Source organism: Parus major, chromosome 2 (assembly GCF_001522545.3).
Source record: "Parus major isolate Abel chromosome 2, Parus_major1.1, whole genome shotgun sequence".
NCBI classification, from domain to species: Eukaryota; Metazoa; Chordata; class Aves; order Passeriformes; family Paridae; genus Parus; species Parus major.
The window spans coordinates 119,525,564-119,553,535 of record NC_031769.1 but is presented as its reverse complement, the minus strand read 5'-3'; the positions used below and the strand labels follow the sequence as shown (position 1 = coordinate 119,553,535).

Sequence of the window (27,972 nt, the reverse complement as noted above, 5' to 3'; positions counted from 1 at the left end):
TGACACCAAAGAGTCGTGGAACAAGCAGCTTGTGCTAGTTCAGTCGTTAAAGGAAACATTCCAATCACCGTTTTAAGGAAAAAGTGGCTCACTTTAATAACCACAGGCATTGGTCACTATTTAACAAGACATTCTAAAAAAGTAATCACAATTTTTCTGATAGTAGTTTACAAGTGGATGGTATACATTAAGATACAGAGGTAGAATCTCACTTTTACAATGCTTCACTAATACAGATTACCAAATTCAAGGCACAAAATTGTTTGCTTTACAAAAAATACTGTAAAAGTCATCTGCTGTTCTATGTGAGTACAACTCAAAAAAATCTTTACACCCTTTCATATTCTTAATGTAGAGTTGCATCAGGCATTATTCTATTTTTCCTTTGCTAATAATTGGCATATGACCAGCACTTACATAAACAGTTTGTATCTCAGCTGAGTTGCTTTGTCTTTTAGGCACAAGTCCAGTTAGAGAATTTAACATAAGAGTTTCCTTGGGGGGGTGGGAGAACTCTGTCAGAAGAATGAGGAAGAAGAAATGAAACATGTAGTCCATAACAGTAAATTGGACTCTGACAGAGAGGGAAACAGAACAGAGCATTTTTCAAATTAAGTCAACTTGGAAAAAAAGTGAAATTAAATCACTGACTGCATTCCTAAAAAACCAGATGCCCAGTACAAGTTTGCTCTGACAGTATGTAAGACATTCATTTGCCTTTGAATTGGCAGAGATTTACAAATTTATTTTCATGTTTGTTTAAATAGAACACACACAGTTGCAACAAAAGAGAATTACACCACAATTTGGCCATGTGTCCTTTAGAGAACTTGGGTGAACAAGTGAAGAGATGCATTCAGAAACTGTCCTTGAATTTGCTATAAGATCACGAGCAGTAGCTTAAAATTGCAAGATTTCTCTCCCTTCGTAAATAACATAAGGAAAATCAAGCCATTTCTGAAACATTGCATCTTCTGGATGGATACAGCTCTTAGAAGCCTTGGCAGACTAAGGAAGAGAGATCACACAGTGCATCCCTACAACAAGTAGCATGACTAGTTTACTGTACATACAGTGATATTCTAAAGGACAGTGGTGGCAGCTACATTGTAAATTCATTTGAGTTACCTATCACATTTCCCAAGTACTCTAGTCAGTTTTATTTACAGTATATAAAAATCCATTGATTTTTAGAGTTCAATACACAGGTTTAGGACCCAAGAGAGAATGCCACAGTAAGATGTTGACATTTGCATCTGTTAGATGCAAGTGCACTTTGCAATTCAGTAACATTATTGCATTCACCTATAAATGTTAGTCCATCCAAAACTGTTAAATTCCATTTTTTGCTTCATTGTTGTTTGTAGCCTGTTTCCGTTGAGCGATGAAAGGATACATACACTTGTCTGCTCCCAAAAACCGGTACATGCATACAACTGCTTCAAATGGCAGAATACTGGGAAAAAGAGGTTAGAGATTTGTTAGAAGACAGTATAAAACAAAAATTCTGCTCACATGCACTTGTAAGTACCTGTACTTGGTCTTCTTAAAAAAACAATGTAATACCTATTGGAGATCCTTCTTAAAAGATTTAAGGGATTTTTATTTCACATGGATGCTTTCAGAGAGAATTGAAATTCCAGAGTTCCAACCACACGCAGAAGCAGAAAGAAGCTGTTTATTCACATGCTTCCATCTTAGAACAGATTTTCTGTTTCTTCACAAGCAGTGTAATAGCTTGTTTAAAGAAGAGAGGCAGGGGGATGGAGGGGGGCAAGGGCACCACAGAAGGCCTGGTAAAAGCAAAGCATCTGCTAAAAGCCACATCAGCAGAGGTCATCAGACATTTAAGATATCCTTTAACGTGGGATTAGAGTTAGTTAATGCCATTCTTTGATCACCAGATGTCTAACAACCTTGATTTATACTCTAAACTCAATCATCCATCCTCAAAAAAAAGATACAAAGTAAAGAGCAATTTCCTTTCCCCTCACAGATAAAATTCCGAGAGGTGATTATGTGATGGATACCTGGTACAGATCCTCCCCTTGTTCTCATATTAACAAAATATCATTTTTACTTCAAGTGCAGTACTAAAGTCCTGGTAAAGGACTAAAATGGGATTCCTCAGCCCCTGGGAATACCAGCAGGCACTTGTCCAGTGGCAAGCAGTATAATTCCAGCCATTAGGAGTAACGACCACTGAAGCACCAAGAAGTAGATGTCACTGGTACAGGTGTCTTCAGTGCCAGCGGTACTGCTTGTGCAGTGACTGGAGGGCCTTTTGATCTAAAGGCTGCTGCCTGGGGCATGGATTATGCAGAAGCTTTGATCTCCCTGTTGGAAGCTGAAGTGTTGAACCAAGAAAACCCAAAGGGCTTTTGATGTGGCTGCTGCTGTGTAAGGCACTGCTTGTGCAGGAAGCACTGAGGCACCCTCCCTCTGAGCTTCTGAGTGAAGGAGTTATTTCTTAAATATACTGAAAGTGGCCTTCATTTGCTATCAGAATAGACACATCTCTCTTCCAGGAAAGAGGTGAGCAGTGAAGATGCCTCTATTTTTTGGTGAGCCTGTGCACCAAGAGACACTTGAGTCAGAAGATAATAACCACCTTGTAAGTGGAATAAAAATCACCAAGGTGCTTAGTTTCAACCATTCCTTGCAGAAAGAAGATACAATGCTATATATTTTTTATATATAGCATTCACACTACAGATTTAAAACAAAACACAGACACCTGTGAAGCTGTTCTCCATAAACCAGAATTCAAGTGATGTTGTATCACAGGAATTGAAGCACTCCTGCATTATCCTGCATCATTGAAACATCAGCCTGGCTGCAGATTAAAACAGTTTTCATCCTAAAACTGTACTGTGTTAGAATGAAAGAAGAAATTCTTTTAAATATGCCTTCCACCAAAGTTAGACAGTGAAAATTGGTTCTGAAAGTATCAGTTTTCAGTTTGCACAAGTTCTGAAGAATCTGCAGGTAGGAAGGGCCTTCTCACACACTTGTTCTAGAAACAACCAGCTAGAGATTCCTCTGCTGGTAGCTGCCTCATGCCCCATTCCTAATGAGGAACTTGAAGAGTGAAATTAAAAGTCTGTTGAATAGAAAATAGGAATCCAAGAGGATGGTAGATACAGAAGGTTAAAACAAAGATGCATAGATACATGGCATCTCAGTTAAACGAAGCTTCCCAAGCAAGCAATCTATAAGCATGCAAGCCGAGAGAGATTTATGAATTCCAGCAAAATGGCACCTACTGCCTGTGTGGGTGGGAGGGTGTTTGTATCCAGAAGCTGGACATGCTCAAGTATTTTGTGGATTGCATTGCCAAATAACTGGCACTTCAGTTCTTACCTTTTCATGAAGGTGACCATATACATGAGGCGAGGTGTGCAGATCATTGGTTGGTCTGTAAGGATGGCTCTCATGGCCTGTTTCACACAGTATTCAGGTTTCAAGGGTGGAAGGAAAGGCTCAATTTCTTTTCTGGAACATTTGATTAAGACAGATTAATATGGTACATAAAGGACCACAGACACCAGTGAACAGTTCATTAACTCAATTTCTTTGGAACTTTTTTATATTCACTGTTAAGTTACAAAGATTAATAGTTCAAAATTTGCATTGCCTGTGTACAAAAGGACAGAGGATCGTGAATTCAGGAAGTCTCTTTTTGAGTCTAGCACTAACATATACTAAAGCAGATACAATATTTAATATTTTTATGGTAACACTTGAGTTACCTTTAAATACTTATATGACACTACAAGCACAGAGCAGAAGGAGAACTCTACTCACCTGATCCTGCACCCTCTAAACATTCCTGTATCTACAAGATAAGGGCAAACTAAAGTAGTTTTGATTCCATCCTTTTCAGCAGCCTTCAATTCATGGCTCAAAGACTCATGGAAGCCTACAGCTCCAAATTTGCTGGCACAGTAATCCTGCATTGGCAATGAATGAAGCAGAAAAAAAAAACAACAACAAACTTAAAAAGGAAGGATATGAACGATGTTCAAAGCAAGCATACCTGAGGTGATTCTGCAGAGATTTTCAAAGCAACAACAAAAGACACCCACTGAATAGAGCATCACATCAACTCATTTATCACTTTACTTTTGAGGTAATTAGCACAGTATCATGAAAGCAGAAAAGCTGGATGTAGGAGGATATTACCCTGGATTCAAGTCTTTGAATCAGGCAGGCTTACATGACAAGTTACTCCAATTACCAGTTTGCTTAATAATAAATGGTGCAACAAAGGACTGAGAATACCTAATACTACCTTGGGTCAGATTTGAAAAAGCTGGTATGGCAGGGCATAGATGTAATAATCATAAAGGTGTTATTTTTTAGGCCCGTTTCAACAGAAGAAACAAGCAAGATTTGAGTTTTAATATGAGATACACAAATAACTCAAATGCTACTGCTGTCAATGCAATTAATAATTGTTGCTGAACTTAGTGTGTTTTCAGTTGGATGTGTCCGTCTCTGTTGGTGGTCACACCCAGTCTAGGAAATTCCTTGTACCTTTCTCAAGACAGTAAACATTATAAAAAGCCCCAAGTTAAACCATCTTCATGCATTTATGTTATGAAACACTGCAGTTTAAGGTCCTGCATTAAGCCTTACCTATACACAAAGAGGCCTATGCTTATGGGGTAATATGATCATTATTGTTTTAAACACCTTAATTTTCACTAACTCAATGCTTTTTGTTCACACTTGGATTTGTATTAATGACTCAAAGAACAAGACAAGCTCCAATCCTAACCTATTTTTATGCACCAGGAAAGTCTCACAAACTGGAGTTCTCAACCAGCTGCTAGTGAAGCAGGTGAGCCATATATTCTAGAAGGTTTTCAGTCATTCCCTCATAGAAACAAGAAACATTACTTTTGAAATCCCTTGCCTTTGGCTTCAAGCTTAGCACTGAAATGCTTGACATGAGTAGGTTGAATGGCACATTTCAAGTTCCTAGATTCACCAGGTAACTCAAAGATCACCTGGCATTCTAAAACCCCCACTCATCCTAGGATTTCACTCTAAGTGCCAACTCCACCATCCAAGGAATGAATGCAATACCTGCCCAAACCCTGTGGCTCCCACTCACAGGGAGCCATGCGCTCATATGGTACTCAGCACCATAACCTCCAAAGATCTTTGAAGATTTGACCTCATTTCCTCCAGCTGATAATATTAAAAAACTTATCTTTGGCAAAAAGTGCCAGATTTTTGTTCATTATAGTCTAACAAACCTCAACTCCAGCAGTACTGAATAACCCCAAGGAGCTTGCAACTGTCACAATGTGTCCATGGTTCATTTCCAGCATCTTGGGAAGGAAGGCTTTAGTGGTCTACAAAGAAAAAAAAAAAAAAAGGTACATTTAAACAACTGATACAAAAAAAACACTTCACGAACAACTTACATTAACAATGAGTTCTCAGAATTTCTCAGTTTATTATCAAGAATATAGAAATACAATCATTTTACAGGTTTTGAACTTGAGTTTGTCAAAAATGCTAACAGAAAATCTGCAACTTGTTTGTGAATCCAGAGAGCGAGGCAGCAAGGACTGTATCTCCAGAAATCCTAAGGGTTAAAGGATCAGTTGAGCTCAGACATGCTTATTTTTCCAGAAGAGACTAGTTATCAGAAGGAGATAATTTGACCTTAAAATGGAAGTCACAATTTTTAAAGACAAAAAAAGAAATGCAAAGTGTTTAATTATACCATTCAGCACATTTCTGTTGAGACCAGTACCAATTATCAGTTCTAATTATTGATCAGTTCTAATTATCTAATATAATCATTTCTAATTATTGTTTTTTAAGTTGGATATTGCTAGTTTTATCCAAGTATCTTATCACCTTAGGCCTTTTTTATTAAATTAAATACTACAGGTATGGTTTTTGCTGTTGTTACTTTTTACCTACAACAGAGTGAACAACTTTTAGTTTAAATTACTCCCTATCCTTATTAGCATCCATAGTACTGCTATAGTTAAAAAAACATTTGTTACTAATTCCTTAAAAGTTTAAAAATAAAACAAAATAAACCCAAAGCAAGTCTCAAGATGAAACTTTTAAATTTAACTTCCAATTTTTATGTTTTATTTATAACAAAGTTTGTTTCCTTTTAAAAACCTGAATCAGAGTTAATACCTTTAAAAAATTAAGTTTCAAGCAACACATTGAAGGTACTTGCTGGAAGATCTCCCCTACCAGAATACCTATCTTTGTCATATGTCTTCTGAAGCTGACTCAACACTTCTCCATTTTAAATAGGTATAAAGCAGAGCACCATATTTACAACAAAAATCAATGCAGTGGTAAAATGGTATGCGTAGTTTTGAAATACTTCAGCTTTTAGGTTGTCAGTGTACTACATGAGATCACTTTTAAATTGCCCAAGAACTTCAGACAATGCTTTTTAATCACAAACATGCCTAGTTAATATGGTAATCTATTAGTGACAGAGCTACTGATCTATTCCAACTCACTCCATGAATGTTTTATCCTCCCAAAAAACTACTCTTCACTACTCTTCCCATGTAATTCGTATCCCAACTCAGAGCATGCAAATGCCCCTTAAGTGTTTCCTACTTGCTAAATTGTTGGTCTGAGTCTTCTCAGCTGCATTCTTAAAAAGACATGCAAACTACAGCTGAATCCATCTAATTCCATTCTTATGCTGTCTGCATTTTCCAATCAAAGACGTCAGGACAGTTTTGCTCTAATGATTTTCACATGTTCTTGTACAACATTTTTGCCTGCAGGTGTTAAATGACTAATCCAGACCTCCTAACACCACACAAAAGAGTGTTTTCACTGGACAGCTGGCAGATGATAGAAGATTAACAGACCTCCTGACTCCTTGCCTTTTCTACTGTTGATTCATACAACTCCTAGATTCTGTCATAACTACATAACAAAGCTAATTATAAAAAATAATCTGAGAGCAAGCTGCCTTGCATTTGTTTCTTTCCTCATGGCAGCGATCTCTAAACCTCTTACACAGAGCCTTGGACAAGAATTCAGTTTGCTGTTAAACTAATCTGTGCCAGGCACACAAAGTTTCAGCCTCTCTTCCCATGTTGCATGGCAACAAAGCCCAGTCATCATCGGGCAGCACCACCCGAAAAAGAGGCTTCGCTTGGACGGCACTGAAGTTTTACAGAGTGCTCTTTATTTGCAGCCTGCCTTGCATGCTACAACACCAACAGCGTGTAGGCTAACCCTGATCCTCCGTGCTATCCCTGTAAGACACCCATGCTCCCAGCTCAGTCCTGCTAAACAATTCACTCCACTCCCCAACATTTGTCAGCTCCATCAGCAGTTTCCACTTACGTCTCAGCTTATCTGTCCACATCACATTGGAATGACTGATTGCCACCTCACATTGCCAGAAAGTTTGATAATGCAGACTGAAGCTCTGGCTGCAAACCACAGCAACTACAGAAAAAAAGGGGCCTTGAAGTTTGTCTTGGGGGAAAGAAAGGAGGGAAAGAAGTAGTAACTTTTTTTTTTCCTACCACTTTCAAGGCATGAATCAGTATTGTCTTCCAAGAGATGCACCAAACTACTGTTTATACTATGGCACTGCTTTTTTTCCCCATTTTTTTTTTTTTTGTTGTTTTTAATAAGGTGAACTATAACTATGTGCTTGTATGTATGTTTAGTTTGGCTGAGGAACAGAATTTTCAAACTAATATGTATATATATAAAAACATCCAACATAATCAATTTCAGAAAGTCCATTTAACTATGTTATTTCAAAGCATAAAAATTATAAAAATTGAGCTTTCAGAATTGTAGCTAAAGTAACCCATTTTCAACCAGATGAAATTGGCACATGACAAACACAGCTTTTTGAGGACACTTTTGGTTGATGTCTTCAGCATCTCAAGTGCAGACTTGAACAACTCCCAGCAGCAGAACTACAGTCACTTCACGTAAGTAATCTCTTAAAGGCCATTTATGGCTAAATTGGAAAAAACCACAGCTCCTCTGCTTTAAAGACAGTGGATTTCATGGAAATCTTTCCATGAGAACTCAGTGTTCTGAGACAGCCTGTTCAGAGCAAGCCCCTGTATTTTGTCATGGCATATTATACCAAAAATCCACTCAAAATCTGAAGTTGAGGGAGTCTATATAGATAGCTTAACTATCATATGTACAGAACATAGCAGTTGGCTATCAACATCTCCACTAAATGGATGTCAGAGAAAGTCATCTCGATTGCTGCCACCCTCCAGCCATCTGCAGCAGCTGGGAGTCAGCACTTGAAAACAAGCACTGTCAGAGGCAGACACACCCTACCGGGGGATCCATTTCCAGGCTCAGAGTAAAGGCTTGCCCACTGCTCCTCCCAGCCTCCTCTCGCTGGGAAAAACAATCCCAAAGTGAAGTTATTCTTTCGTAGTATAAGCAATCCCCAAATAAATCAGTGCTCTTACTGAGCTTCTGGCACGACACACCTCCTTGATCAAAGCAGCTTCCTCCATACTCTGGTTCCCAGTTTTTCTACCCATTACATAAACCAGATCAACCTAGTTTCTTGTTTCTAGTTTCTTTCAGCTTCAGCTACATCTGCCTACCAGACCTGAAGTCTTCTGTGTGCTTGTTGTGCTGCTGACAAACTAGTTAAGAGTTTGACTGGCTGTGGCAGTTTCATAGGGCAAGATGCCTCCTGGGTGGCCTCCCCATCTGGAGTTTGTCTGAACAGGTACACAGACCACATTAGTCTTCTGAGGTGATGCATGGACATGCTAATCCTCCATTAAAAAAAAAAATAAATTAGAAGACACCGAGCAAAAGATGGGTTTTGTCCATGGCATTAGAGGTCATGAACCAGGCCCCCAAAATAATTCAAATCAAGTCAAGTGGTTTAATCAAACTATCTGCCTTTTGGTTTGATCCTTGAAGCTTCAGTTTTACCTCTCACAGCTGTAGAGGAAGACATTTAACTAAAACATAGAAGTATTTAAAGTCAGAGCTGGGTCATTTATTCATGACAAACACACCACAGTTTTCAACACTGAGGAGAAACCAGTAAGTAGAATACAGAGGATGAAAGAAATTGTGATGCATCAGGGTGAACAGTCCAGGATGCAAGTTAAGCAACTTCTTCACCCAAAATTACCTTTTTTTTAAGAAAAAAAAAATCCCAACAAAAAACCAAAAGCAAAAAGCAAACCCCAAAAGCATAGGGAAAACATCAATTTTCTAACCAGCAGTATACTTTGGATAGACAAACTAGCTAGGATAGACAGAACATATAAAACTGTTGTGAACAGAGTAGAGCTAGTTTTTCTAACAAGTTCAGCCTTTAAGGTTTTTTTGGAACCAAGAGATCCATTTCTAATCTTCTGAGCATTTTCCTCTATGCTTTCGAATATACCAATATGACCAAACTATTCCCAGTAGCTGTAACCAAACTTCTATTTCATGTGCACACAGCTTAAATGACTTATTTCTCACAAGTGTGAAACTAAACAAGCATTTACATGTCACTTCATAGCTTTCGTAATCTGTTCTCAACATTTTGGTTTACGGCAAATTAACTTCTAACAGTCTAACACTTCTTCCCTCCCCTTCCCCAAATTCTTTAGTTCCATTCTTAATGAAACAAAACTCCAAAGATTGTGCAACACAAAGAGCAGCACAGCTGCAATGTCAAGACAAATTAGTCTAAATACAGCAAATGAGAATATGAAGAAATACTGCGTTTGGGAAAGTGATTTTTTTAATTAAATTTTGGATTAATTATTTTTAAAGAAGAAAGCAAGCATCCACAGAAAACAATGTTAGCTGTATGCAGCTCAAAACAATGGATACTGAATGCAGAAAGCACATCAAAATAGAAAAGTATGTGCTACCTCATGTTCAGAGGGTTGCCTTCATAGCAAAGAATGAAATAAACAGGTACCAACACACAGGGTCCTTTAAGTTTCTCTTTTTCAATATAGTAAATTTCTTCATACTTTCTGCTTTCAGTCAACAGCCTTTTAAAACTACTTTAATGGCATAAAAAGGCTGTATTACTGTAAGGTTGAAATACCTTTATGCCAAAGTATATATACCAAAGCTTATTTTCTATACAGCTCCTTCAGGTAAGGAGCATGGGTTTTTTTGAGGCTCATCAAAAGAGGTGAATTTTTACATCACTAGTTATACACAACAGTGGTGTACTGGTATAACAGAGAAAACATCTTCTCCCAAGCCACTGCTACTCCTGACTGCCAGAGCTGCTGCCTAACAACACAAAAGAGTGCACTTTTGGGTAAATGTATTGTTTCATCTTCATGTTAAAAGCTATTCTGGTAAATCCAATATGAAAAATTGGTGTGGTTAGGCAAGGACTCACATCCAGACATCTCTGGGAACTAAGGTACCAGGGACCATAGGAGTCTTTTGCCACACATGAGCTAATTTGTTAATTTAACTAACAATGACAAAAGATTTTAATCTAAAATACATGTTATATCCTCTATGTCCCTTAGCATGGTCATTCAGTCTTTTCTTCCAATTCCTCCTCACAGCCGACAGCACAGCACACTGCAAGTTCTCTTACTCCTGTGCAGGACAGCATGTGGCCACTTCACCACAGAACCGAGCATTTCCACATGCCCCAGTTTCTTGTTCCATTCCAGTAATTGAGAAGAAATGTACTAAGGTCTGACAAAAAAGCACCTCTAACTTTCCTGCAGTCTTACCTGTAGTAGGTTTGTCCAAACAATGTGGTATTCCACTAATGCACCACTATATATGTTGAAAGGGAAAGGAAAGTGCCTGAAAGGCAGAAAACCCCTTTGGCAAGCTTATCAGTAAACACACTCAAGTTATTTTCAGCTACAGTCATACAGCCCATCTTATTTCAGAAGCCAGCCACTTTACATACAGTTCATAAACAGGTTAAAACTTTGCTTACAGGATTACAGGGGAAGTCATCACCAAATGGTTTAAGAAAAGGCCTCGAAAATATACCCTACAACTCTTTCATAGAAGGATTTATCCAAGTTAGGCAACATAATATCCAAAATGCCTTCTCAGGCACCAAAGTATGAAGTTGCAAGCCTGCATTTAACCATTTACTTTCCTTCTACCTTTTTTATTTGGTTCCAAAGAGAATAATTAATTGTCATTTGCACCATCATCTCAGTTTTCCCATACAGCCTCCACATCCTTCCTGAATTCCCCTCTACAAGCAACTCTGAAATGCTAGTTTAAGGTGGGAATAGAAACTGCACTATGACTACATAGAAATACCAAGCACTGAGTTGAAGACTAGAGAGACCACACAATACAAAGGATGTGGCTCTGACAGTAATAGGCTGACTACAGAAGGCACACAGAAGTCTACAACTACTGTTGACCTTGCTAACACAAGGGACCAAAGCTGTACTTTAAAGGACCTCAGATGTCTCTGCTGACTGTTTTCAAGAACTGCTGGGCCCCTTCTGGATAATTAGCCACTGTCTAAGTAAATATTTGAATAGCTGTGGAAATTAGAACTATTTTTGATCTTTGGTTTCTATTCTCAAGAAAGGATAATGAAATACAGGTCACAGTTACAGAGTCTTCCTTGAGTAATGAATTAAAAAATAAAGTTACATTTCTCAGATTTTTTTACAGGACTACCCAGATCCTTTGGTAGCAAAAAGGATCAGGAGATAAACATGACATTCTTAACCCAAGCTTCCATAGGTGGCTGTGTTAAAAGCAAAAAAAAAGGAAACTATTCAAGAACTGTCCTCAAGTGTGCCTTGCACAGGCCCTGCATTCAGAACAAAAAAGCTAGACCTTCCAATATTTCATCTCAAAAGAAGTCCCTTTGTTATTTATCTCCTGGCAGGCAACACAACCTTCAAGTTCTCACTGAAGGTTTATTTGTCCTTCACATAAAAACCCACTGTTTTGGGGCCAGGGGGATTCCTTTAATATTGAACCACACCAGCAGTTAATGCTTAACATACATGCAGAGTAATAATGCTACAATTGCCTTGCAACCAGGAGACCATGAAAGAACACGACAGACTTAAACAAAAGTCCATAATGATGATGAGTAACACAGAAGCAAAGCCACACATACACTCCCCAATTCCTTGGATAGCCTACATTGGCAGACAGAGTGAAACTACAGATAAAGCTACTCAGTTTAAGAAGCAAAGGTAATAAAATAAAGTAAATACCCTAAAGATCTAAGTCACAAATTAAAAGAAACACCAGTAAATTTAAAACTGTATTTAATTTACAGAGAAATAAGCATACTTTTCTTCTCTCCCAACTCTGCATGAAATACTGCACTGAAGTACAGGCAGTCTTAGATTAGTAAAAACATAAGCTATTACTTGATTCACTTGGTTTTTAATTCATTATTAATTTATCGAAGTAATATTCTCTACCCTCATGACCAATCTAAATACATAAAGTCCCCCACTCATCAACAGATATATCAAATCAGCTGAGAAGCACCAAAGTTGTACAAAAGAAGGTTAAATCTTATTTATGGAAGTTTGTAAGTGGGTTTGTTAGTAGGAATAAGCATCTGTCACACCATTTACTAAAGAACAAGTATGCTACAGCCCACATTCACATTACTACATTGTTTAGTTTTGTATTGTTTAGGGCTCAGTTTCAGAATTTCTCCAGTTTTCAAAGCCAATAGTCAACAGTTTTCCTATGAAGAGTTCAATTATAGTGGTTCCTCTTTTACATGGACTTAACTCATGTTGAGTTTGTCAGACAAAAGCTGAAACTGAATTAAATTGTTTCTTTAATCAGAACTTAGTGCCACAAAGCTGTTTACAATGGGTAGACAGTAAAGATAAGATAAGTAATGCTATTAAACAAAAAAAAAAGCACACAGGAAACTAATACCACTAGTTATCTCTCAAACATTAATCATTGATTTCCACTCTTTACTACTAGAACTAATTATGCTATGCCTAGGGCAACTGAACATTGCCTGACTAAATTGCCTTTTGTATAGTTTGTTAACAAGGCTTAGTTGAAAAAGGCTGTGTCTACAGAGAGAGGGATATGAAAAATGCTTAGGGAAGGACATTGCAATTGAAACTTTTATTACTGTTACTTTATTACATCATTACATTGTCTAACCCTCCTTCCTTTTAAGGGCTTAATTTCCTGTGATCTTACCCCAAACTGGGGTAGAAGATCGGATTCTTTTTCTCCCTCTCATCTGAAGTGTAGGTTCAGTACTCAAGAACACTACCTAAGTAATACAAGTCTGACTTCAGAAACCTGCCTTTTGAGCATCAAGGTGGAAAAGGTGTCACTGTAAGCTTTATAGTACCCTGCTGTTAATCAGACTTAAAGATCTCTTCAGTAAAGCTTTTCTGCATCAGACTAGATTTTGTGTGCAGCATAACCTAGGGCAAGGGTTTAGGTACATAGAACACAGGCAACGGTACCCTGATTTCTCCTTAAGAACACTTTTCACTCCTGTTTAGGAGTGAAATATATACTTTATATAGTTTCTGGGTATGAACAAATTCAGGTATTTGAGCAGAACTACCCTTGTTATCACTAAAAGGAATTCAGAGCCTTTATGTTATTGGCATGCAGTCTCCACCTTCCTGCTCCCAAGAACTTTTGTAATTTTTTTTTCCTTAGAGATTTTAGATTTACATGATTTTAAATTTACACTAGACCAAAGCGGAATAAATGTATACCTCAGATGTCAGTCTTGTCCTGTAAATTGTCCAATCTTTCTAATGTCTATATGCCACCAGTCAATTCTATGCAAACATCTAGTTGCCTTTAGAGGACATGCTTGTATACATACGATACCATAAATGTTGTACATTTATACAAAACCATGTTCACCAGCACTTGCCAATATTGCTTGGCTGACATATAAGTGCTTCCTATATATGCAGTGGTACATGCAACTGCTTCAATCAGTGATTATGTATTTAGGCTTCTTCCCTCGGAGTCTGCACGTCTTTGATTTCATATGGCTATGAAAAACAAAGCACATTCTCACAGGTTGCCCAGAGAGGTGGTGAAAATCTCCATCTTAGAGGTATTAGAAAACTGTTTGGGCACAAGCCTTGGCAGCTGGCTCTGGGTGGCCCAGCTTGAGCAGGGGAGGTGGACCTGATGACTTGAGAGGCCACTTCCCACCTCAGCCATTCTGTGATTCTCCACTCAACAGCCCATTCCCTCTTCCTCTCACAGAGGAAGAAGTTCAGAAGCCAGCAGAGACCTTGCACTCTTCATCACTGTGTTAACTCAAGTTTATCAACACAGAATCTTAACTGGAAAGGATGCCAACTCCTCTACCGTATCTCTCATGTATCTCTCTGACAGGAGCTCTTGCCTGCAATAAATTATCCTGCTCTAAAACAGTGTCTGTTCTACTTCCATTGCTCCTCCTCCTCCTCCTTTGGTCTCAAGTCGGTTCAGCTGGAGGGAGGGCCCAATGAAGCAGTGCAGGACACCCAGCTGAATTTCTTGTGGAATTAACATTTTCAGCCAATTTCACCACACACATGTACCAATACTGTTTTTAAAAACTAATTATGTCCCCCCAGCTATCAGAAGTCCTCCAGTAGCTCACTATGTGCCAGCTTCTTTAGGACATTCTGAGCCCTCACAACTTTTCACACTTTGAATTTTAGTGGTTTTAAAGCTTGGTCAGAGCAATCCAAACATATTGGATTCTTGACAGCTAGCAATGAACAGGGAAAAAGAGTATCGCTGCCTAAGCTATGTAAAAGTGCAAAACAAATTACCAATGATGTTTGTTGTAAATGACAAAGTAATCTATAAGATGAGACTGAATAATAAAGTTAAGATGGCATAGTAAGAGGGCTGTTGGAAACCCAGGTATGCATTTAGTCTGCCTTACACTGAAAACAAGCAAGTTTAGATCAAAGTGGAACAAATGCATACCTGCAGACTTCTCCAGACAGCACAAATGCAAGACATATTTAAGCATGAGAACTGAAGGTTTCCAAGTACTCACTTTCAAAAGCTGACCTCTTCCCTCCTGCTCAAAGGCATTTTATTGGACAAACTGATATTTATTCTCCAAAAATATTAATCTCATTCTACTCTCAAACTACTACAGCTATCAAACCACAATTACTATTAATTTAAATGAAGTATTAAACAGTTGGCAGCCACTGAAAAGTAAGATGTAGCTTAGAAAGCAAATCCTTCTGCCCAAATCTACCAGGTCAGTATTTGAGCTTTCTATATAGCCAAGACTAACAAAGCACTCCAATGTGGATGTGACAGCACAGATACACTCCTGCAAATTCAGGAATTTAAATTACAGTCTATGTAGGTAGCAGCACCAACCTTGTATTCTTCCACAGGCAGATCTATCAGTAAAGATGACATAAAAATAGGTTTATTCAAATGTCAAATTTGAAATTACTTTAGAGTGTTCTACTGAAGTGAAGCAGGAAGTTAACACTTGCCTACTCCCTTCCACAAAAGGTGGTTTAAGCCCTGCTGAAGTCAAGTGACTAGAAATTCTACTTTGTTTATATACTGACAAATGGCTGTGTCAAAGGATTTGTAGCATTTCAGAGCTATGTTGACATTAGTGTAACAAACACATTAGTCCCTCACCTTCATTAGCACAAGTTTGCAGCAAATGTCCAACCATTTGGAGAACAGTTATTTATTGCCAGCTATTTGATAATCTTGGCAAAAATGAAAGCATGCCCTATAAGTCTGCAAAAAATCCACATAACAAATTCATTTTAGAAAAAACTATTAGATAAGAGCTCAGAATATTTTGTTCAGCGAACAAGAACACAATCCAACTTTTAAATACACATTTTTCTCCAGCTGGCCATAAGCTTAGTCATCTTCTGGAATATTTAGTAAAACTTGGTATTTTAGTCTACAGGTTTCCAAAACATTACTAGAGAACAGTACTGTCAGAACTACTTACGGAAAATATGAAGTCATCATTCATGTTTTATGATTTATGTAGCAGGCTTTTTAAGAAGTGGCTAAGCATTAAAGGACTGTCATATTTTATAGATACCTTAAGGCCAGTACCTCTGTAACAATGCAATTGGCTAGAGTACTTGCCAATGTAAGTAAATGAAAGCTGAGTCACTTTACTCATCCTGCTCAACTCAGTCCCCAAGTCATTGTTTTGAATCATTTCCTTCATAACAAGGAAAGTGATTGTGTTACAACCGAGTATCTCACAAGAGAAACAAGACTAGAAGGAAAGCTACCCCTTCCACAGAGGAGAAACAAAACTAGGGAAGATGATATAGTTGAATGGAGATTTAGCTTCAGTATTTCTTTAGGAAAGAGTAAGATCCTAAAAGACTATGATGGCCTGTGAAGTAACTCACTGAATGAGAAGTAGCATTTTTAAAATGCATGAAGCTTTTAGATTTTTAATAACCCAAGTGTTTATGTTTCATACTTCTCCCCACCCTTCCACAAAAGAGTGTGCAGAAAATAAATAGTCCTAGCAGGTAAATTTTTGCTTCATAAGCCAACAAAGGATAAAATGATCAAAAGACTCCAGCTAATACAGTGACTAAACCAGCAACTAAAGCAATTTTCAAAGTTTCTGCTTGCACAGGCACCTTAAACATCAGCAAACTACCCACTACCCACTTTCTTAGGGAGTGAGTTTTCAGAGAGAGAAACAATTCTTTCACCTGTCTGTGGAAACTATGCTTATGTCCCACAAGCTGAAACATGGGTCCAGCCTAGTTTTTTTCTACATTCTGTGTTAGTAAAACCAATTTCCAGACAAGTCAAACAGCGCAGTAGGAACAACAATCATAGTTTCAAGGTAAATTAGCTAAAACTGTAAACACAACATTATCTGATGGGTATAGAAAACTACCTTGCCTTTATCTGGAGGTTTTTAATAGTTGTAATTAAAATACTGCCATCTCTTTTGAAGTCAAGTTGTTACATTCAGACTGTTATGCCAATAGAGGATCTGCTACAGCTTGGAGTCATTTATGACTACTTAATTATTTAGAGGATGTAAATCCTACTCCCAAAAAAAAAAGTCCAGAAATGAGGTTTCACTAGGATAATCACAGAGGCCCTGTTCAGCTATGTGATTTTATCCTATTCTTCTTCACCTTTTCCCCCCCACACTGGCTACTCTAAGTCTGAAATGCTGAAGAGGTGATTCTAGTCTCCAAACAGAAATACAAATCAACTTGGGCAAGAAAATTACCAGTTTTCCTCCCTGCCCTGCAGACAAGTTAGTGAGCTGAACCAGCTCACTCAAACATCAGCTGAAGATAAAAACTAGTGCAAGGTAGGATACAGATTCAAGGGATGGTCCCACGAGACAGACTGCCACTGCTAAGCTGCCTTGTAGTTTCTTCCTAGATCAACAGAAATTTTGGATAACTTACTTTTAAACACACATGAGCTTTTTCAAAACACTGCTGAAAAGGGGAGTGCTGGAGAAGCTGTCACACAAGTTCAAACAGATGGCAGAAGCAACCAGCACCAGGGCACATTTAGGTGCAGAATTCAACAGCCAAACAAACTTGAATTTCAAAAGGCTCACACCAAATCAGCCACCTCAGCTCTGCAGCTGTTCCAGCATTCCTTGGCCTACCATGCCCTCCCATCCCAGTTGTGATAACTCACTCATGTCATGTGTTAATTTGAGTGACACATAAATCATTTTACTAATATAATTATTTACAAGAACAGAGTGTTCATTCAGAAGTGTAAGCACAGACAAATCTCCCCCCATTTGTGACATACTTGCTTTCAAACTAAATCCTCAACTCCCCAAGATTCTATGAATCTCAAAGTGTATGCCTACTTGCCAATATCGTAACTGCATTTTGAAAGACTGAAAGACTAATTTTTAGCAGATGAAGTCTAGGACCACAGGTAAAACCATATATCATCACATGTACATCAGCTTCAGTTTGCCTTTGCAGAAAGACAGCTGCCATTTTCCACAAAAGACAGAGGTATCAGTAACTCAGTTTTACCATCAGTGTCAATAGCCAGAAACCTCAAAGGTCAAAGGGAGCAAGGCTTATCAAGTGACTGATGCTCTGGCTTTTACATACAGAGAATTGTGGAAAGATTTAGTACTAGAGATACGTAACAAAAACCTTTCCTCCCCACATAAAAACCCCGGAAGTGAAATCAAAGCATGAGAAGCATTGGGAGAGAATAATAGTTCACAGCTGATAAGGATAAAAGTAGAAAAGATTTAAGAAGTGCAGTGCTAAAATGACAAAGATGGTGTTAGAAAACGTAACATTCATCTTTCCTCAGCCTGTCTAGTCAGAGTAATTGATGATACTGAGAGCTATGAAAAAGGATTGCTTACCCACACAGATCAGTTAAGACAGGTCTTAGGCAGAGATGCAAACACTGGGTCAGCAGAACACTTGGATGCATCATAATTAGGACTGCTTTTCTCCAACCACAGCTGTCTTTTACAGTTCTGCCACAGTCACTTGGTTATTACAGAAAGTTAATAACATCATGACATAACATTAGCTTAGCTGGTTTTCATAAAATAAAGGTGGATGTTACCTGTAGATGCAAGAATCTGGCACTTTAAACTCCATTGCCCTCCCAACCTCTACAGGACAAGAAAAGCATACACATGGTCTTTTAGATGAGTATTTCACTGACACATAGGATGAGCCATTCTCTCCACTTGTAGCAAGGTTAGGCACCACACTGGCAAAGACCATCATCACATTCAAGGATTTCCTGTCTCCCCACATCCTTCACAAGTAACTGGATAATTGCAGACCAAAGCCAGGTCAGAGGTTTTTGCTTATTCAGCTGACCTACTGTGTTCCATAAGAAGGAGGAATATAACCGTCACACTGATCACTCATCCAGGACCATGCCTTCAGAGAAGATTAGCAATCCTAAAAACATTCACACAGTTTGCTGACAAGTCTCCAAGCCTTAGAAAAAGTCAGAGGAGACTAAAGAGTGAGATTATCCCAAGTGCCTTACCTCTGCAATCTATACTGCAACTCCAGCTTCATTTTATATGGATGTAGAATCGCAAGCCACTTAATACTTCAGACATGTTTCAAGTAGTCTTGGCGTGGTCTCTTCAGGACAACTTTCCCTTTCCTTAAGTGAACTCCCACAATGCTTTTCTGGAAACATTACAGTTTTCACCTAAATTCTTCAAGCTTAATACAGTTTAATGCATGGAAGTAAACAACTGATCACACCTTATGCTACCACCTTGGACACCAACCTACAGGCAACAAAAAATCCATGGGTCACAATCTCTATTTTCTGTTCCTTGAGACTCTAAGATCCGTGCACCTTTCAAATAGTGCAGCATATTAAATTCCAAAGTATGTCTGAGAGAAGCTGCCTCAAAAGCTTAGCTGTAACTGAAGCAGTTCAAGGAAACATTATAAAAGGGCATTTTAGAGTTGTTAACTGACTGGGATGAAAATCAAACACTTTACATCACCAGTGAAAGGGAAGGGAAATGCACAAATTCAGCTGTCATTTGAATTAAAGAAGCCAGCTTTCTCCATCAGGCAAGGAAGAGGCTCTAGCACAGAAAGTATATGTAGGAAGGCTGGTGTAACACATTCAAAAAATCTTCAATATGATTTTCCCACAGCCCTGAGTGCTGCTAACTAACCAAGAGTGCTGTAATTTATTCTTCTCACACTCCTGGATATGTAACTACTTATTTATCATCACGATACAGTAGACAACGAAGAACCAGGACAGAACAGACTCAATAGCCCTTAGGGACTAGAGCTGAGAAACATGTGAAACAACTACAGTTTGGTGGGCAGCACTGTGGAATCCCAATTATAGATGCTCAAACTCATGATTCCCACACAAGGCAAATGAAGAGGCGTTTTGCATAAGACCTACCTACCACCCCATCCCTACATGCTCAATTATGCATGTTGACTCTTCAGATGAGTACATTGCCAAAAGATTCATTTTTATCCTCTTCCATTACTATTCTGAAACCGGTATAAGATTGGTGCTATGGTCAAATCTCAGACATACAGGCACCTAATTAAAGGGTTTGGGTTGGTGTCCCCACCAAAAAAGAAAGATAAAATAACAAATTTAAAAATAACAAATTAAAAAACATGAAAGTTTTTTTAAGTGATCACTATAACTAAAACATGATGACAAAGCTAAGATATACACACAAATTGCAAGATACAAGCTACAAAATTAAAGACTGCATGATAGTGACTGACAACTGTGCTTGACACAATGCTAGTCCTCATAGACCATAATGTAAACCTGTGAGGAAAGCTCTGAACCAGTAGTATTGTGCCCACTTTAACTCCAGAAATATATAACCACCCCTTTCTTTTCCAGAACTTAATACTAAGTACAGTGCTTTATAAAATGGGAAGTGCAGTTTTTTAGGGCCTGCATCTGGAAGACAGTATTTTCTCATTTGATACATTCCCTCTATTTTTTTGAGAAATGAACCCAAAAACATAAACAGCAGAAGCATAACAAAGCACTTATAAGTTTTAAGTATGACTAATATGACTATTTCCATAGCTAAGAGTATGATTGCTTTTTCCTTCATACTCACTACCCAGCATGCTACCACAGTATATGAAACACATGTGCTGTCCAGGGTAATTTACTGGTGGCATAGAGTTGGAATAATTGAGCAAGAGAAAAGTTAGTTTTGATGATACTTTTTGGATCACATACAAATATTTTGTTTGATCTGGCTCATTTTTCAAAGAAAAAGAACATGTAGATTAAACTTTGTAAGTGAATTTGTGCATCTTGGGGTACATCATCATCATGAAATTAAAAACAAAAAAAACAACTAAAGCTAACTTCACTCATCTGAAATACTAAATACAGCTGGGTGGCCTGTCAGTGGCATACTGTGTCTATATTTAATCACAGGCACTAGAATCCTAAATTTGATAGCAAAAATTAAAAATTATGCCAACAGGCCACAAGACTTAGCAGAGAATAGTTTCAAATAACAAGCTGCATTTTCTTCAGAATAAGAAAATGCACACTATGTGTAATACTTCTATATTTGAACTAAATAAACTATAGGCATTAGTGAGCTTTATTTAACACCAGGGAGCTTGAAGACAACAATACATAAATGCTGATACTTTATAGATAACTATAGTCTCTCCAAGGCTTTAGCAATCCTGTGTAATGAGATTGATAATTACAGCAGCTGCATCAAGGGGTATTTGATTTAGCAGTTCTGTATTGACCATCTTTCCAAGGTTTAGAGGTTTTCATGAATGCCCTAAATACCCGAGTACTGCTTCTCCCTCTAATAAGTATTTATTTCCCCTGTACCAATGTTGGGCCTTCTAAAAAATTACTTCAATTCCCATAGAGATACCAGCATACCTTCAAAAATCAAGCAGCTGTAAACAAATGAACAAAACTACTCAGGCAAAGAAACCAGTACACAAGTCTTTAAACTCTGGGTCTTAGTCACTCTCTATATGGATTTCTTTTTTTTTTTCTTTTTTTTTTTTTAATATGACAGAGCTGGAGCAGAATGCTTTTGCTTCCCCCTTATGGTAAGTTGAAGAGAACTCTAAGAGGAAAGCTTTAAGCTGAAATATTTGGAGTATCCACATGACAGGGAAACACAGATCACTTAGATCTCTTAGAGCTGAATACTGAAGACCTGTTATACAGAAGGATCTTCATGTCACAGAATTTTAGAACTGCTTATCACACTGCCCTGGCCCCTTCCTCAGCAGCCAAAACTAGAATTACGCAGGTATTATAGAGATGTCCAATATTAATATCTACTTATCCAGCAATAGACTATTTTTCCAGAAAAACTGTTAGAATAGGTACAAGACTCTCAAATTGTCCCATAATTAAGAGTTTGTAATTCTATTCAATATGGTGCTGTTCTCAAAACCACAGTATTTTGATACCTAAGCTTTATTGTAAAACTACAGTAAAAAGATCTAATTCCTATATTTACTAAAATCTGATTCAGCAACAGCTTTAAGTTATATTGTGACAGCCTTTTTAAAGTTTGAATCCTGACACATCATAGGAAGAAACTTTCCTAGTCTGTAGAAATTCAGTTCTAATAATTGACAAGTGCAGCCAAGTAAGTTGTTATTCTTACAACAGACTGGAAGGAAAGATAGTGTTACACTCCTGCTACAATTTTATGCATCTGCAAATTATAGTAAACCAGAGCTGGCTTATTTCAAACTGGGAATGGATTGTGTCCCTATGTTTTCAATATCAGAAGCATTCAAGTTATCACAGCATGAAATAACAGGTTTTTAATACTGCAGTGGATTTTATGCTGTGGAAATTGCTACATGATGCAGTGGTGACATGTTTATATAGAACACTCATAGGAAGGATTACACAAATCATGCATGTCAGCAAAATGGAAAGCATCTGTTTAGGCTGTGGCATGCTGCTAAGGCTCTCTCCACTGCCAGTTTGTGATATGGTACACAGCCCAGTTGGAGTCACAACAGCAAAACGGTGACAGATTTTCATGTCACTGCCTACTGCAGAAGTTGGGCAGCCTTACGATGGTAGCTGCTAGCATAAAAGCAAGATCAGATCACGTGCATTCTGCATGGAGAACAGGCAATTAATCTGATGTCAAATGTTTCAAGGGATAAGTACTAGAGCCTTATTTTCAGTTTTTATATAGAAACTCATTGAGACTTGATTAATGATCAAGGGATGAAAAAGAATTTCCCCTGAACCACATTAAAAAAAAAACACCACAATACACCAAAACCCAGAAAAGTACAGACACTTAAGTAGTGAAGCAATATTACATGCAAGATCCATGTCTTTACAAAATCCACTTACAGTTTTTTGGACTAAACAGCCTCCAAGAATACTTAAAAGCCTACATAATGCTCCAGAGTATTAGCTTTGCTTTTGGACCACCAGTTTAGCTGACACGGAAAAGACTAGCTGTATAAGACTTCACACATCTAGACACATTGTTCTATTTAAGTCAGCATTGACTTGCATCAAAAAAGTTGGCTTCAAATCAGCTGATTCAGATGACATCTTATGAATTAAGTAGTATTACTTTCAACAGAAGTCCACCCACTATTGGTCAAGCCAATCTTTTCTGGGATCATGAAGGGGAATACAAGGATAAGAGCTTTGCCAACAACAAAAAAAATAAAAGGAAAAGCAAAGCAGGACACAGAATCTACAGGAAGTTTACATATGAACAGATCCTCAATTAAATCTAAAGGGTGTTGACTACTCCTTTAAAACTTAAGCCAAAATCTCAAGTTCCGCAGTCCAAACATAGCTATACCTTCTTGGAGTTTTTTTTTTTTTTTGAAGTCACTTCACACTAACATTTAGAGATGAATAGAACTGTTATGGAAACCCAATCATAGCAATACTAGACTCTAAGTTTAGTTTTCTATTACTGTAAGAGATTCAGAACACACAGAGTGCTTTAAAAAGGTCTCTAAAACTGTTATAAATAAGTGTATGACTTAGGCCTGAAGGAAGAACAGCTGGAGAATTTAGGATCCTCCCATATTTTAACTCATGGTGATGTCATAATTTAGAGTTCTTGGAAACTATCAATTCAACATTTAAGCAACATCAATAACATTAAATGTACTACACATCTCTATTGGCTTAAGCACCAATTTAACTTTTATTAAGGGGAACACACAGAACTCTTAATTATAAGAAGTCACATGAGCATTCTCCAAACCTCTCAGATTGCTTTAAAATATATACTTTGAGAGTTCAAAAGGGTTTCTAAACATACTATCTCCTGTGCACTCTCTGCAAGCTTTATAATACATTGGAAAGAGAGTGCTCTGCCATTAAGTGTTTCACAGTGCAGATTTGAAGGGGCTCCTTTAGGGTTATGAAACAGCATTTCATTTCCATGTTAAAAAAGTTTGGCTTGGGAAGGCCTTCTAAGTTTTGAAGATGGGGTATTCTATAAAATTTTATTATGAAAAGGTAAGATCAGTCAAAGAAGGTTTAAGTTGAAGTATATTTTCAGATTGCTTAATACTTTCATTGTTATGCAAGTGTATTTCATAACCTTATTTGAGGATTCAAAGAACAGTTTTAATACTAACAATGGTCTCAGTCTGACAGCTAATGCTAACCCAAGTGTGCATCATGCCCTCCTTCAACACTCCAATTTATGTAACTCCACACCACTATGGGTCTAAAAATAAACCACATGGGAAAACAAGGTTTAGATGGACAAGAAGAGTAAGGCCACATACTTGTTCTCCTTAATTAGCATCTGCTAGTTGTGGAAACAATACCATCCCAGAAACCAGTTAAGACTTTCTAACTTCTACAGGCAGCTCCCAAAGAAAGCTATTAGGACAAATACACAGAATTCCTGAAAAAGTGTTCTTGGCTTGATTTCTTGAGAAATCTTTTTCGCCTTTCCTCCCAGCCTTCAAAAAGAACAATTTGCCTCCAAGGCAATTCAAACAACATTTTCAGCAGGGGTTTTAAAGATTTTTTCCAGAAATATGCAAGTTTGCTATTGTGACCATCATTAAAACAGCATCTTAAAGCTGCTAATGTGCTGGCAGAAGAGTATGTGAGGAAGACTGAGAAGCCATTCATTAACAGTAACAACCTTCAAGCAGATTCAGAGATTATTGCTTGTAAAGGATTTAATATCCAAAACTACAGAAATAACTACAGGACTTAGAACTCTGGATCCTAGGAGGATACAGCTGATTTAAAACTATTTGTTAACAATCTTAATACCAGCATTCCTGTTAAACAGAACAGTCAGTTCAAAACCAGAAATAACCAAAGCAGTGATCCTACAAGTGAAAAAGAACAAGTGCAAACCTCAAGGAGATAGGAGTTCAGTAACAGCAGTTCATTTCCCAAAAATAATTACCAAAAAGGGCAGCAGAAAGGAGTTTATAGTTACCCAGAAGTGTGCGTGACAGTTAACCATCATGGTCCTCTCAATAAGCTCATCAGGACACTCCAGAAGATGGTGCCCGGAGACCACACCAGCATTGTTAACCAGGACGGACACCTCGCCAACCTCCTTGCGGACCCTCTCAGCTGTCAAGTAGACATTCTCTCTTTTGCCCACGTCACAGGTGTACGTGTAAACCTGCAAGTTGCAATGGGGCAGCACATCTTTCTCTCCATCTCCAGCTACTAAAGAACACAGATAAGAGAACAGAAGGGGTGGGGGGGGCAATAAAGTTCTTGCTCACATTTTGACATTCAAACAAGTAGTTCAAGCAGAAACAGCAAATAAAATTCCAAACCACCAGAACTTCTATTTACTTTGGTGTCACTGCGGTACACCAGGAGTCAGCTATTTACTATCGCTGCTACGTGTTTTAGGAAAAGCCGCAGGTTTTAAAGCCGCTGCTGGAGTCCGAAGCTCCGCGAACCAGGTTCTGCGCTCACCGCTGCGAGCACAGGGCCGGCTCCAGCTGGCAAAAGCACTGTCGGGGCGTCTGATAGCCCTGCGCCCGGCGGGCTCCAGCCCGAAGCCGCTCTGAGGGCCCGCCGCAGGTGAGCGCTGCTCTGGGCTAGACCCGCCGGGCGCGCAGCCCCGGCTCCCTCCGCCCCGGGCCGGGCAGGTGAGCGCCGGGGACAGCGCGGAGAGCCCCGCCGCTTACCTCCGGGGGCGGCGGCGGCCGCCTCTTCGGCCATCTCCCGGTAGATGTGCCGCACCATGCCCGCCGTCTCCTCGTTGCTTTGCGTGTTGATGTCCCACAGCACCAGAAGCGCCCGGCGCCGGGCAAACTCCAGGGCGAAGAGTCGGCCCAGGCCGCTGCCCGCCCCGGTGATCAGGCACACCTGCCCCGCCACACTTTTCTCTTTGGGCCGCACCAGCCACTTGGCCGCGGCCAGCACGAACGCCCACAGCACTCGGAAAGTCACCACGAAGAACTCCAGCAGGATGTTCATGCTGCCGGACCGCGGGGCCGGCGGCACGGAGCCTCCTCGCCGCCCGGCTCCCCGACCTGGAGCCGCCGCTGCCCGGGACCACCCGCTGCGGGCACCGAGGGAGGCTCCGCTCACGGGGGTCCCGCCGCCGAGCGCTCCCGCTCCGTGCCGCTCGCAGCCCCGCACCCCGCCTCAGTCACACACGCCGAGAACGGAGCCCGGACACGGTGCTGCCTGCCTGCCTGCCCGCCGCCACCGCCTCCCCGTTCTGCCCTGTCCCGCCCGCGGCCCCGCTACTGGCAGTGAACATCTTGCCCGCTCGGCCCCTCTATATAGGGCGGACCGGGCTGCCGAGCCCCTCCCCCGGGCCGGCCCATCCCGCCCCGCATTCCCGGGACCCCCCGCCTCCGCCCCGCTCCGCCCCGCCGCCGGGGGAGGTCCCCGACGGAAACGGGGACGGGACGGCACGGCCGGTGCTTTGCGCTGCTCGGGGCGGGCGTCCCGGCGGCCCCCGGCGTCTCCAGCCCGCCCCAGCCCGGCCCCGGCGAGCGGACTACAAGTCCCGGGGTGCGCCGCGCCCCGCCGGAGCGCCATCTCGGGTGCGGTGCCGCGGCTTAGAGGAACACGCACGGGCGCTAAAGGTTCGTGCTCGGGGCTGGAGACGCAGGGAAGCTGGAAGCACACGGGAACCACTGGATCCCCGCAGGATGCCCGCGTTCCTGGGGATCCTCTGCTGAGCTGTGAGAAACCGCTGAGGAAAACCCCCCCGTGGCTTCTTGGTCTGTCAGCCAGGTACAGAGGTCACTGATATCTCACCCGCCACTGGCTGAAATAGGAGCTCACAGGTGCCAGCACACGGGAAGTATTTTCTTCTGTACGATAACAGAGGCCGCTCCCTGTAGCTGGGCACCCTGTGGCCACCCGGCGCCGCAGCATCCCGCTCCTGGGCATTTGCCAGTTCCAGTGGATGAGGACCAGAGCCTACCTTTGGGATTTCGTGTGTGCAGGATTCATCCCACTGTCTCTGCCCGCCTGCAGCTGTGTGCCTTAAGGGCACGACGCTGCGCTTTCTTCCCTGTGTAGCTGCCAGTTTTCAGAGAAGTTGTTGGAACTTTGTGAACGCTGCCTCTCGGACTGAGCAGAAATTGGAGTTCAAAACTTTCGGGAAAAGTGCAGTCTTAATCTCTAATTAAAATGCAGCATTTTAATCCCACCCCCCCCCCCCCCCACCCCCCCCAATACTGCTTATGAGATCAAGTGATACAAACGTCTGTATTAGCATAAAATTACACCATGGTAAAAACCCGAACATTTATGCACCTGTAACTAGGATCCAAAGCACTCTCAATAACGTTTTCAGGCGTTAGTGCTGTGCGACATCTCCACGTGCTGTTAATTGACAACAAAGTCAGCAAACGCAGAGCTTGGCGTTCCTTATCCCCAGCCCTACTCTCTACACGTTTTTTTACATCGGACAATCCTTCGCTGCTCAGGATTCCCTCTTCTTCCCGTACGTGTGTAATGATATGCCGGTGTCTCCGGGTGATTTTAGGAGCGCACAGGGTAGGCGCGCTCAGGATGAGACTTAATAGGCACAGCCTTAAGCAGCCTTCCAAGCCTCTGTGCTGGGCAGCGCTGCTTCCCGAGCCGCCCTCCCACAGTGCAATTACTGATTCCGTATGGCGAAAAGATGCCCAGCCTAATGAAAACACATCCCGGCAGCCCGTGGTTCCCGTTTGCTCGTCCCGGTGAACGATCCTGCGGGCGGCGTTCCCCGCTCAGCCTCCGTCCCCGCCGCGGTACTGAGCGCGGGCGGGAGGTGGCGTCCCGTAGGCACTAAGGACGGCGTTTAAGGCTGAAACGGGCAATCTTGCCTCAAAAAGACGCCTGGCAGCCCCACCACCGCAGATCTCGTTCTCAGCCTCCTGCAGGAAAGGCTGGGCCCGGTGGTAGAGAGTTCCTGCCCTGCCCGGGACACAGTCCGGGACACAGCCCGTGCTCGGAACACAGTCAGTCCCGGGAAATAGCCAGTGCCCGGGATGCAGCCCGTGCTCGGGACACAGCCGA

At 40.5% G+C, this 27,972-nt stretch overlaps 2 protein-coding genes across 3 annotated transcripts; one reads left to right on the top strand and one right to left on the bottom strand.

The window, feature by feature from the left end:
• Positions 1–70: 70 nt before the first annotated feature.
• Positions 71–26,204, bottom strand: RDH10 (retinol dehydrogenase 10). 2 transcript variants are annotated; one of them, XM_015619475.2, is made up of 6 exons: positions 25,635–26,204; positions 24,923–25,161; positions 5,268–5,366; positions 3,808–3,953; positions 3,364–3,495; positions 71–1,456 (listed from the first exon to the last, which is right to left on the bottom strand). In XM_015619475.2, the coding sequence occupies exons 1-6, from the start codon at positions 25,924–25,926 to the stop codon at positions 1,333–1,335; spliced, it is 1,032 nt and encodes a 343-aa protein (XP_015474961.1). In that variant the 5' UTR covers positions 25,927–26,204; the 3' UTR covers positions 71–1,332. The 2 variants fall into 2 exon arrangements, with proteins under 2 accessions (XP_015474961.1, XP_015474962.1); XM_015619476.3 differs by having other exon boundaries at positions 24,923–25,158; positions 25,635–26,184.
• LOC117245409 (translation initiation factor IF-2-like) lies at positions 25,925–26,713 on the top strand. Its single transcript, XM_033519434.1, has one exon. The coding sequence runs from the start codon at positions 25,925–25,927 to the stop codon at positions 26,711–26,713; it is 789 nt and encodes a 262-aa protein (XP_033375325.1).
• The last annotated feature ends 1,259 nt before the right edge of the window (positions 26,714–27,972 follow it).